Source organism: Bubalus kerabau, chromosome 10, assembly GCF_029407905.1.
Source record: "Bubalus kerabau isolate K-KA32 ecotype Philippines breed swamp buffalo chromosome 10, PCC_UOA_SB_1v2, whole genome shotgun sequence".
NCBI classification, from domain to species: Eukaryota; Metazoa; Chordata; class Mammalia; order Artiodactyla; family Bovidae; genus Bubalus; species Bubalus kerabau.
In genome coordinates, this window is record NC_073633.1 from 41,526,023 (window position 1) to 41,539,624 (window position 13,602).

A 13,602-nucleotide genomic window follows, 5' to 3' on the forward strand; every position below is an offset into this window, starting at 1 on the left:
CAACGTTATTTGAAAAAAATGCAAGAATTAAAAGCTATTATGAGCAATTAAGGAAGGCAGCAAAAATGGAGTCAAAACATTTATTTTAAAAAGAGAATTATTATTGATTTTTACCTTAAATTTAGGAACAAATCTAGTAAACTCCTGGTGCCAATTGTTAAGTGTGGATGCAGGCGAAATTATTAAGAAAGGTCCCCAAATGTTCTCTCTCTGAAACAGAAAATCTGCGTCAGCCAACTGAAGGAAAACTGAAGAGATTAAACTCAAAATTATAATTAACAAGAACAGTTTAATAGGCAATGCACTGTAACAAGAGAAATGGTTCCCATTTCTCATTCCTGTACACTCAATAATATCATATGTTAAGAAAAATAATATTCTGTGTTACAGTAACACAAACAAGGAAGTTGCTAGAAACATCTTGAGAAAAAAAGAACAAGCAATTACTCCCACTCTTCCCACCTCTTACAGGTCCTAATTTGTATCATTCACAAAGCACTTATAACATACTGACTTGTATGTGTTGCTTTTCCTTATACTAGATGATCACAACAATATTACTATTATTTAATTGGAATAGAGCATTTTGCTTTTTTCAAAATGACTTCACACATTTTTTTCTCTTTTAATTCTTACAAAATTCCTGTAAGGTAGGTATGAGCCCCACTTTGCAGAAGTGGAAACTAAACCTCAGAGAGTTAAAGGGAAGTCAGGTCAAAAGAGACTAAGTGAACTGTCCAAATTAACACTGCTAGTAAGCATAGAGCTGAGATGTGAAACCAGGTCTTCTGATCTAACTAACTACAATGTTTTTGCCACTATACTGGTGGTTCTCAACAGAAGCAGGAGATGGGGAGTGAAAACACATATGCTCAAAACCTGTCCTAACATTCTTGAAAACTAGAAAGTTTCACCACACTGTATCACCTTGTAAAGGCTTTCAAGGCAAGGACCAAGACCTAATGTCGTGGTATGCTACAGAATCTAGCATAGTGCTTGATAATGGCTCAGCAGAAAACAACCCTAGGATTGAGAGAGAGGAAGATGAAAAGACTGCATGCATCTACCCACCTCAGCCAGATGGGCCAGGAGGGCAATGCTCTGTACTGTTTTACCAAGGCCCATTTCATCTGCAAGAATGCCATTAATACCCTGGAAAAAAAAAAAAAAAAACATCACAGAGTTTTTTCTCACGCTTCATTACTGCCAAAAAGAACTATCCAAAATGTCAAACAAATTTTGTTTTTGTTCAAACAAAAGTGACTAGAGATACCCAGTTTCAGCACTATTACTCATTATCGTAATGATTCCTTTTGTCAATTCCAAGCTACAACTCTGAATCATGATACATGAGACAAATGGGCCAAACCCAGTTTTTCAGCTAATCTAATCCAGGTATAAAATCAATCAGGCTTACTAAGACCACTTAAGACAAATTTTATACACGATACAAATATTTCCCAATAAAGTTTCCAGGTTAGAAATAGAGGTATAGAACAATCTTTTGTACTCTGTGGGAGAGGGAGGGGGGGGATGATTTGGGAGAATGGCATTAAAACATGTATAATATCATATAAGAAAAGAATCGCCAGTCCAGGTTCGATGCAGGATACAGGAAGCTTGGGGCTGGTGCACTGGGATGACCCAGAGGGATGGTATGGGGAGGGAGGTGGGAGGGGGGTTCAGGATGGGGAACACGTGTACACCCGTGGCGGATGCATGTTGATGTATGGCAAAACCAATACAATATTATAAAGTAAAATAATAATAATAATAAATAAAAATTTGAGAATTAAAAAAAAATCTCACTTGCCCAAAGCGGTGCTATTTGTTGAATAAAGAATGCTTTTAATATACAAAAAAAAAAAAAAAAAAAGAAAGAAAGTGAAGGTGAAAGTTGCCAGTTACGTCTGACTTCTGTGACCCCATAGACTATACAGTCCATGGAATTCTCCAGGCCAGAATACTGGAGTGGGTAGCCTTTCCCTTCAAAAAAAAAGAAACAGAGATATCTTTCTGATTCCCGTCAAAAGACAAAGCTTTTTTTTTTTAAAAAGGATGAAATCTAAAACATTATCTTGTGCTCATTTCACAATATATAATTTACAAACAAAACAGAGGAGGTAGCACATAGTTCTAAAATTCACCTGTTCATAGAGATTTGCCAACCAATTCATGCCTTTCAGCTGATAACCTTTTAATTTGCCATTAAAAATTGTAGGCTGTGGAATATCCTCACCAGCCCGGATAGATGGGTTTGCCAGGCTATAACTCTCCCCAAACCCAGTGCCAGACTTGTTTGCTGCCCTTAGGGCAGCTGCTCGACTTTCTTTTGCATCTTCATCAAATGACCTTGTCTGGAAAATAAAAGTATATTAGAATAAAAATATGAGAGGAAAATAATTAAATTCAATTGAAATTCATAATGCCAATGTATCTATCTTGTGCTGGCTGGAACAAACTTTCTGATAATATAATGTAATATACCGTATTACATATAAAGCATGATATAACTGACTCTTGAACAACAAGGGTTTGAACTGTGTAGGTCAAGTGACATGGAAATTTTTTCCACTAAATATGTACAAGAATACTACATGATCCTGCCATTGGTTGAATCTGTGGATGTGGACCCATAGACATGGCAGGCTGACTGTAAAGTCATACAAAGATTTTTGACTTCAGGGTGTGTTGGCACCACTAACTCCCACAGTTACTTAATGGTCAACCATACATTAAAGTATATTACTAATATTTCAAAATTAATTGAACAGTTGTATTAAGCATATACTTTTGATAGGCACTAAGCCATATTACATTGCTTCATCAATGAATTTATTTAAAATGTGATATAAAATCTATTTGGTCAGAGTTTGTGAGGAATAGGCTGAGTTTGTCTCTATCCTTGACTTGGATTCTGTCAAAGTGACACAGTATGCAGTATATTAAATGGTGTTTACTTAATTGTGTTTAATTAATGTTTATTTAATTCTTTACTTAATTTAATCTGTTGTTTCTGATTTCATATGTCATTGTATCATGAATAAGCAAGTTATTACTAAAGTGAAAGAATGTGCTAACTTAGCATTTTTTAGGCATGATATAGCTTTCTTAACAATCAAGAGTGTGGTATTTTTCACTAAACAATGATGCATTTCACTTGGTATTATCCATACATACTGGAGAGGACAAGAGAAAAAAAATAGAAAAACTCTCTTAGCTTTAGTCAACACATTTTTAAAGCTTAGAAAAGCAAAAGCTCATTTCCCATCTTCCCTCAAGTATTCCTACTATTATTCTAAAGTAAATAGGGCTACAATCCCCATCCAATACAGTCTCATACATATATACATATTCAACAATGTTTTTAATTGAAAATATGATTAGGCTTAAAGGAAGACTACCTAAGTGAAAGGCTGTAAGGGTATTTCCAGGACCCAATAGTTCATTTCTAAGACTCACCCGAGCCTGATGAATATGATAAGCATTTTCAGCATTCTTTAGGGCCTGGGCTTTGAAATGGTTACTATCTGAAAAGGGAAAAACTTTGATTATAACATCTCATTAACTGACCTCTTTCGAGGATGCAATTTATACTAGCATATGTGGATCCCTGACTCCACATTCTGTTTATCCCTAAATTCAAAGAGGGTGAGGGAGAAGAAAAAGATCTAATTACTTGACAGAGGTAAGGACCTGGAAGTGGTAATGGAGGCAGGGGTCTCCCATGGTCTCCAGGAGCCAAAGTCAGCTCACAAAAGCCACCAGGAGACTGAGCTCATTTCCAAATCCTGCATTTCATGCACAAAGCAATGCTAAAGTCAGGAAAAGCAAGACAACGAGGATTCAAAATTGTAATATATTTATACTGGGTGAAACTATTCTAAAAGAAAATAATAGAGAATGTTTAAATCCCAGGATAATCTGAAACACTCTCATTTTCTCTTACTCAACATGATCTTGAGCACTATTCTCTGTGAAATTCCTCTTAAACTTTACACCAATTCCTCCCTCACTGTGTGGTCACAAAAGTATCGAAATAGTCTCTTCTCATGTTTTACTTGCATCACCAAGAATCCTGTTATGTGAGAGACAAATTCACTGCATTCTTCTGATAAAATATCTTTTATTTCTATTAACAAATCAAAACACAAAATCTTCCCAAATTTGCAAGATCAAATAACCACACCTTTTCCTCTTTAAATTCTTCAATAAAAGCTTTTTATATGCTTATTTTATAGAAACATTCATACTTTCCCTACTCCAATTAAAATAAAGTTCCCTTTTGATCAATACTACTTATTGATCAAGACAAAACTTACAAGAATTAATAATGAATATAACCTGAGATATGAAAAAATGTGGAGTATCTCCTTTCTCTAATTTCTGATTCAGGACTCACCATAATCCTCCTGTGTGATGTTAACTACCACCCCTCCGCCAATGTCAATTTGTCTCTGTGCAGAACTATCTTCCAGTTTCCTTAAGATTTCTTCCTGGATCCCATCATGACCCATGTCTCGTTTACGACTCATGAAATGGGCATACAACTCTGTCTGGGTGATCAGGAAGTTCAGTTTTCGCTGTTGCCTCTTAGCCTAAAAGGGAAAAAAGTTGAAAGTGAAAAGAGTCAAATCATTAATTACATACAGGGTAGTTAACAGCATTCACTAAACCTATACATAGTCTGCAAACAATTCCTTTACAAATTCTTTACATTTATAAAGGGAAAAATTGCTAATGAACAAATTTTATTTATAATCAAGACAGTGGCACTAAAAGCCAGGAATAATCTTCACTTATAGCCTAATAATAACCTATGTTTTGCTCTCCTTTACAAAATGAAATCTTTTTTCCACTAGGCTGCTGTCTAAAATGCTTAATTCTTTATTCCTTTACTTTTCTTTAACAGCACTACCATACCAACTAAATTCAAACAACATATGTTACTTAATAACTCTGGTGACAAATACACGTGTACAGCTTTATTTTTAAAAACATGTATGTGTTCAAACTCTTCTTTAACATCAAAAGTCAAAATAAGAGATGAAGAGCTATAAATTATTCTGCAGGAGGTATCTGAGACTAAGAAGCCTATAAGAAAATGCTGCCCAAAACAACCCATTGTTCATCTGTGATAATGATAGCTACAAAACATGAATACAGACTAAATACAATATCACAAACATAATTTTTTAAAATTTTTTAAAAAATGAGAAAGATAAATTCAAAGTGCCTCTGAAATTACCTAGTAAGAAAAATAATGTTCTTTATACTGACATAATGTTTCATTATGTCAGTAAAAATCATTCTTCAAGATAAACAATAAAATGAGTAAGCAAATGATCCAAAAGACTGAATTACATGAAATACAGCTCACACAATAATACCAAATCAAAGGGTCATTATTTCGCATGAACTATTTTATAGTAAAGTTCCTATGAAGTATATTTGAGTTATCTTTGATCCACCTGTACAAAAGAAAAACAGTACTAAAATAAGGAACATGGCCAAGGAAAGAAATAACTCCCAAAGTCTGCAACATAAAATCAGACTTCTCCTTAGGGTCTTTTTTTTTTTTTTTTTTAAAAACACTTTAGCCAGATTCAGATTAGGGAAAAAAATCTGAGAGAAAACAGATTTCTTTTCATAAAGTATACGGATTTTCATGTTCTAAAGCTGAAGTACAGTCAAGAAAACCTTTCTAAATTAAAACAAAAAAGCAACATTCCCTTGTACTGAAAGGAAGTAAATTACTATGTGTTTAAATAAAGAAGGCAAATTAAGGGAACAAGGATCCATCAAAAATGTCTTAATTCAGAAACTCAGAGAAAAAGATGGAAGTCAACATAATCACAGATGAAACTCTTATCAGTTAGTTACCAACATATTGAGACAATGTCTCACAAACCTAGATTATAAGCCAAGTCACTTTCAAAATTTCAAGACCTATGACTAGCTCAAATGCCTCTCAAGTCAGTGAGCAAGTATTTCTAATACATCAAAAGTTTACTAACTCAAAACACGTTTGTCTTTCAAGTAAAAATACACATTGCCCAGGGATTTAAGAAAACTGGGCAAAATCTATATTGCCCATCAAAGGCATGAGACAGGAGGGAAGATGCAGAACTCAAAAGAGCCTCCACAGCTCTGTTTGACAGGAGTACTACTTATACCTGAAAGAAAATATGCAATCCTCCAATTCTTTTCCTTCTCCAGACCTCAACTGTCCTTCCACTCATCCCAATGGATTTACCAATGGCAACACAATGGCTTTGTCTTCTTAATCTCTCCTCTTGCTTACCTGAATAATATGCTCACTTGATATCAAGCTTAGCAAGAGAACTGACTGCAAGTTAAAACAGAAAAGTAGGTGGGAGAATGGGTCTCAGAAAACTGCAACCAGTCCTGATCTTCCAATAAACTAACATAACTTAGCTTGGAACCAAGCCAAGCTAAACTATAAGCTGTTCTCTTTTTCTTTCATTCCTTCCTTTTTTTTGGGGGGGTGGGGTGGGCGCGGTGCATGTCCTCCAGAAATAAACAAAAGAATAAGGCTACAAAGAATATAAGAAATTAACACAAAAGAGAGGTGAAGGCCAGGGAGAAGACCCTACTAAAAGAATAAAAACAACTGATTTACTGGACTAGAATCACTATCCTCAAAGTTACGTCTTAAAATATTTTTTCGATGGTTTCATTGGTTAGATTTATAACTTATGAAATGTAAAACAATCTCTCAATATGGCTGCAGCTATTATGGTTTTCAAACTTCCATGCTATTGCCCTACCTCCCGCATTTCTTCATCCAACTTCCGCTGCTCCAAGGCTTCCTTCTCTGCACGTTTGCGGTGTTCCTTCTCCACTTTCTCATACTTCTTCCAGTATAGAAGCATTTCCTTGGTGAGGCGGCGGGCACGAGGTAAAGTCTCCTTACAGTTTTTTTGGGCCTGCAAGGCGGCTCGACGCACCTCCTTCATGCATTGGTGGGCGAGCTGCAGATGACAACGTATTGTCACAATGGAGGAGGACCCAAAACTGGGGCCAGTTCTCCTTGGACTGTAAACCACAGCATCCCTCAACTTGCCCAGTATCGTCCTCCTATGGCCATATCTTTTTCTCTTCCAATGTGATTAACATCCCTGAACAGGAGTGTGAGCTAGTCCCAGGTCTGTGAGAAATCTACAGACCTTAGAAGATGAAAAAAATATATAGTAACCTACAATGTTCTAGGAAGTTTTGAAGTATTATTAAATGCATTGCTAATAAGAGCTGTTGGGAACTCCCTGACAGCCCAGTGGTTAGGACTCCAAGCTCTCACTGCCAAAGGCCCTGGGGGTTCAATTCCTGCTTAGGGAACCAAAATCCCACAAGCTACATGGTGTGGCCAAAAAACTTTAGAAAAAAAAAAAGAGCTGTCAATATTTATTATATGCTAGGCACCATTGTAAGTTTAACATAACTAATTCATTCTCCATAAAAACCCTATGAAGTTGGTATTTTATATATAGATGAGAAAATGAGGATGAGTAACTAGCCCAAGGACACACAACTAGTCAGGTTACCTCATCTAATTCTCACAACACTCAAAGTTGTGCTGCTGCTGTTGTCCGGTTGCTCAGTCCAGTCCAACTCTTTGAGACCCCATGGACTGAAGCACACCAGGCTTCCCTGTCCTTCACTATCTCCCAGAGTTTGCTCAAATTCATGTCAATTGAGTCAGTGACAAAGTTGTATTAATTCCTTCTATGAGAAAGCATTAATACCCCAATTTCTTAGATGAAGAGTCTGAGCACAGGATGACTGCATGGTTTGACCAAGGACTTAAGAGTGGGCTATGGTCTTACCCAAAAAGGTATGAAAACCAAAAAGCCAAGGAAGAGCAATTTTATTTATAAAATAGATTGAAAACATTTAGAAACTCTCTCAAGTACTATTAGATTAATTATCAACAGGTCACAAGAGCCAAGAACAGCAAACATAGATCTAAATAATAAGAACATAATCCAGCAAAACATAAAACGGGAAGTATAAAACTATAATCTTACCTTGCGGCTATTGGTGAGAAACAAGTTACGAGCTGAAGCTTTCTGCTTGTTGGCCTAAAATATTTAAAACAATATCTCAATTAGGATTCCTTTTTGAAAAAAAGAGTGTGTAGACTGGTACTGTCATTTATTGATCTCCATGAAGATTTTAAAAATGTCAAACCAAGCATATTCAAAGTACATTACTTTTTCAGTTAAAAAAAGACACATCACTTCCAAGAGTTATCCAAATGTACCAACTCAGAACCACACATAAAGTCCTAAAGCAATGTTAAAAAGAATAAGCTGGTCCTGTGTCTGCCTTAGATCGAATCTTCTGTATACTTCTGGGAAGAATTTAAGTTATATTTAAGGCTTGAACTAGGAAAATGGAACAACGTATACTAACTCTAGCACCACCCTGATTAGGACATTGCTTTCTAGGGCTAATCTGCAAAGAAGCTTGAGACAGCAGGGCACTCACATACAGAAATCATCAGGAGAAAGGTGAACTAGCCTCGCAGTTTGTGATTCCAGGCCTATCTCCAGCCAAGGAGCACCCACTGCCACTATTACTTAATTTCTACCACCACCTGACCTCATCTTCTTCAACATAAATTCCAAGGCAGACCTAATACAAGATGACTCAGCAGCCCACAACCAAGTCTCAAGCAGCTTATTATGTCTTCCACTTCAATTAAAAAAAAAAAAACAACCATCTGCAATAAAGAAACCTGATTTTCCATGACAGCCCATTTATTTGATGTGAAAAGAAGAGACAGAGCCTAGTGGCTCTCTGATTATTAAAGAACTCTCCTGACTATAAAGTAACAATAGGTTTAAAGGTACACAAAGGGCCTGAAAGTCATTTCTATAATAATCCCACCTCAGACTGTCTGATTAAGGGAATTTTTTTAGGGCTTTTATCAAAAACTTTCTCTAAAGCAGCTATTTTACTCTAAAAATAAAAATCTAAAATACTCCCACTGAATTCCTTATCATCTGAAGGCTCTTCACCAGGTATGAAATAAGTTTTTCTATAACTTTTCCCATTAAGAATGTTCATACCAAGTCAACAGGGCACATGAAAAGATGCTCAACATCATTAGTCATAAGAGAAATGCAAATCAAAACAAAAAGGAAATAGCATCTCACATCTGTCAGAATGGTCACTTATCAAGAGGACCACAAATAACAAATGTTGGAGAGGATGTGGAGAAAAGGCACACGGTTGGTGGGAATGTAAACTGGTACAGGTGCAATGGCAAACAGCATGGAGATTTCTCAAAAACTAAAAACAGAACTAGCACATCATCCAGCAATTCCTCTCCTGGGTACATATCCAGGGAAAACAAATACATCAATTATTTAATGAAAACATTAATTGATTCAAAAGGATACATACACCCCAGCATTCATAGCAGCACTATTTACAATAGCCAAGATATGGAAGCAACCTAAGTGTCCAACAACAGATGAATGTGTGCCATTTGCAACAACATGCATGGACCTAGAGAGTATTATGCTTAGTGAAATAAATCAGATAGAGCAAGACAATTACTGTATGTGGAATAAATTCCACTTTTATGTGGAATCTAAAATATAAACAAATAAATATAGTAAAACAAAAACAGTGTCGTAGATATAGAGAACAAACTAGTGGTTCCTAGATGAAAAAGCAAAGAGAGGGAACAAGATAGTGATAAGCGATAACAGGTTCAAACTACTATGTTTTTTTTTTAAGCTGAGTTGTGTGAGTGGTGTATGTATTTTGTATATTAACCTTTTGCCAGTCACATCATTTGTAAATATTTTCTCCCATTTTGTAGGTTTTCTTTTCATTCTGTCAATGGTTTCTTTTGCTGTGTAAACGCTTTTAAGTTTAATTAGGTCCCATTTGTTTATTTTTGCTTTTATTTCTTTTGCCTTAAGAGACAGATACAAAGAAATACTGCTACAATTTATGTCAAAGTTTGTTCTGCCTATGTTTTCTTCCAGGAGTTTCATAGTTTCATATCTTATCAGATCTTCTCAGGTCTTTAATTCAAGTTTATTTTTGTATACGGTGTGAGGAAACTGAACTAACTTTAGAGTTATGGAAAAGCTGCAAAAAATAGAGTTTCCTTACTACTCCCTACCCCCGCTTTCCCTAATTTTAGCAACTTATATAATCATAGTATAATTATTAAGAAAGGAAATTAACACCAGCAAAGTACTGACTAAATTACAGGTCTTATCTGAATGCCAAGAATTTCTGCACTAATATCCTCTTACTGTTCCAAGATCCTAGAACAGGATCCCACAATGCATTCATTTAGTTGCTCTTCTTAATCTCTTCCTGGATGTAACATTTCCTCAATCTTTCTCTTTCATGTCCTTGACACTTTTGAAAAGCACAATCAGTTATTCTACAAAGTGTCCCAAAATGTGTGGTATTCTGGTGTTTCCTCACGAATGGAATGACATTATGCACTTCAGCAAAAAAAGCAGAGAAATGAGGCATTGATGATGTACTCCTCCCAGCGCACCACATCACGGAGTTCATGGTATGAAAATCTATATTACTCGTGATATTTACTTTAGTCATTTGGATAAGGTGCACTCTCTCTACCAGTTTTGAGGCTATACAAATTCTGTTTCTCCTCTTCTGCCCTCTAATTTTAACATTCATAAATGCATCTAGTCTGCAACAAGTATTACTGTGGTATCTGCATTAAGGATAATTTTATTTTCTTCTTTCCTTCTGTATTAACTGAATTTCATACTGAAAGGTAGAGATGCTCCATCTACACCTTTGTCTATTCAGGTATTTACGAAGTATGGGCTGATAACTATTTCTTTTATTCTATGGGTTAAAATTCAGTATCATTATTATTTTGTTGCTCAAATTATTCTAACTTTGGCCATGAAGTGGTCCTTTAAGTTTGTTCCTGTGTTCTTTTGACAAACCCCTCCTTCCCCTCCAGCTTTTTTCAGAACTTCCTTACTTTCTAGCAGCACTTAAAAGTGTTTTAAGGTTCATTTTGCTGGTTTTTTTGGCGGGGGCTGGCGGGGGGGAGGGGGCGGAGGTGGGGAAAGGCTGTGCTGTGTGGCTTGTGGAACCTTAGTATCCCAGGGATTGACGCACCAAGTTCTAACCTCTGGACCACGAGAAAATTCCCTAAGATTCATTTTGTATTCTCCCTGCTGAGTTCTGGAATATGGTACTTCTTTAAGGAGCCCTGATTCTTTTTACTAGAGAATAAAAGTTGTTTAGAAACCAAGACCTGATTGCCAGGTATCCTTATTGTTACTAGGGTATCACTGCTACTAGAGGCAGGGAAAAAAAAAAAAAAAAAAAAACCATACACACCCAAGTGTATCTCTGTATCTGGGTGTGTGTATAAAACCATGAATTTATACTGATACCTCTGATTCCAATCAAATTTCATGGGCTTCATTTTAACTTTCCCCTTCCTTCTTACTTTTAATTTCTTTCTCCAGCAGTGAAAAACTGGCTCTCATATGCAATATATTTACTTATTTGTTCAATGCTAATACACACATAAAGTAGTTTCAAAATTGTTAACCTAGACCCCTCGGAGAAATACTTTTTCTATGTCAATCATGGCATTTACGCATAGCTCCTTCAGTCCTTACCCTTTCATATCTGATCAAAATACTGTTCCCCTCAGTTATTTATACGAGTTCCTTGTTCCACACTCCCTGTGACTTGACTGTATTACTCATTTCTAATACAGTTAAGTATATTTGTTCCTATTTTTATTCCATTTTGCCCACACATCCCCCTAACCTCCCTCTCCAGCCACATCCTGACTGGTTTGATATTTTATTTTGAAGTATGTCAGAGACACATAAAATATTAGTATGGTTCTGAAAATCAGCCTTATACAAGATACACTCAAAGACTTCTTTCTCCTCATCCCTGCTACCCTGTTTCCATTCCGTCCCTTCTTTCTATCCTTTTCCCACCTGCCCTTTATAAGGAATCAATCACTTTAATTTCTGGTTCATCCTTCTTGAATTTCTTTTGAACAGGTATTTGTGCATTTTCTTATATTCTCTTTGTTCTCACATGAAGCGTATGTTTACTTCTTTATGTTTTGCCTCTTTAACTCTATGTCCTAGAAATTACTTTATATCAGCTCACAGAGGTCTTCCTCATTCTTTAACAGCAGTATGACAATCCACTGAGTAGACCTGTCGTTGTTTAATTTAAGCCCCATATATGGACATTTAGACTGTTTTCATTATTTTGCAATTACAAATAATGCTACAATGAATAACCTCGTTTACATGGATTTTTGTGTGTTTACTTTAAGGTAGATTCCTAGAAGTGGAAGTACTGATTTGAAAGGTAAATGCATCTGTAGATTATTAGGTGTTGCCAACTTTCCCTCTAATACAGTTCTAATTTGTATTCCTAGCAGTAATGCATGAGAGCAGCTGTTTTGCCCAGAGGCTCCTTAACCAAATGAATTGTTATATTTTAAAATTTTTGCCAGTGTGATAGGTGACAAATAGTTTTATTTTTGTCTAAGGGTATCTAAGTGGTTTTTCATTTGTATTAGCCCAATTATGAGATACTTTGAACTGAATCTGTGGTAATTTTCCCCTCAATTTTTAAGTTCTTTCTGTGTTGGAGACAATAGCCTTGTAACTATAGTATTCAATGTAAATAATGTCTCACAATTTGTCAGCTGTCTTTCGTCAGGCAAAAACTTATTTTTATGTGGTCAAATTTAAGAGTATTCTCTTATATTACCTCTGGATGTTGAATTATAAACTCTTTCCTACACAAAAATTAGATAGAAATGCAATCATTTTATTCTAATATTTGTATGATTTCATTTTTTTTACACTGACATCCCAAATCTATTTAGAGTATATGTGTGAAACACAGACCTAATTTCACCTTTTTTGAAATGGCTATATAGTTGTCCAGCACCACTTATTAAATGTACCACTAGTCTATCTGCCTATTCATGTGTCAATATCACACTATTTTAATTGCAGAGATTTTATAGTATATTTTAACGTTTGGGAAGGTTTTTTACTGTTTCTCTAGCAATTCTTACATACTGACTTTTTCCACAGAGTTTAGAATCAGCTTCTAAATTCATGAAATATCCTGTTTATATTTCAATTAAGATTGCACTCAATTTATAATGAAGCAATTAATTGAATAAAATGCAAATCACTGGTGAATCTAAGGAATACAGACATTCCTTGCATTATTTCTGCAACTTTTAAGTTTGAAATTAGTAAATCAAACTAAAACATTCAAACAAATTCAAAGAGCAAAATGAATGCTTATACATGTTTTTCCTAATCATTCACATTTTCTTCTAATACCTGTGATTATTCAGTAACATCTAAATGTTTACGGTGTCTAAGAAAACACATCTCCATCATTTTGTTTTAATCTCCTGTATTATCACTTTAAAATTTGCTGTCAAATCTCTATTATTTTATGTAAGAAAATTGCATTTCTTCCTCAAAGAGGCCTCCCTCCATTTTTTTGGCAAAGGAGCATAACACAACAATTATCTTGTGAATCCTGATCAAATTCTAG

General features: G+C 35.4%; 1 protein-coding gene across 5 annotated transcripts in view; it reads right to left on the reverse strand.

Annotated features, from left to right (window-relative positions):
• Positions 1 to 13,602, reverse strand: part of INO80 (INO80 complex ATPase subunit) — a 122,731-nt gene that overhangs the window by 74,797 nt on the left and 34,332 nt on the right. For all 5 annotated transcript variants that reach the window (XM_055537411.1, XM_055537408.1, XM_055537412.1 and 2 more), the window contains exons 8-14: positions 8,049 to 8,102; positions 6,792 to 6,995; positions 4,403 to 4,598; positions 3,463 to 3,530; positions 2,148 to 2,357; positions 1,072 to 1,152; positions 115 to 210 (exon numbers count right to left, since the gene is read on the reverse strand). In XM_055537411.1, the coding sequence (XP_055393386.1) occupies positions 115 to 210; positions 1,072 to 1,152; positions 2,148 to 2,357; positions 3,463 to 3,530; positions 4,403 to 4,598; positions 6,792 to 6,995; positions 8,049 to 8,102 (909 nt within the window). The remainder of the gene's footprint in view (positions 1 to 114; positions 211 to 1,071; positions 1,153 to 2,147; positions 2,358 to 3,462; positions 3,531 to 4,402; positions 4,599 to 6,791; positions 6,996 to 8,048; positions 8,103 to 13,602) is intronic.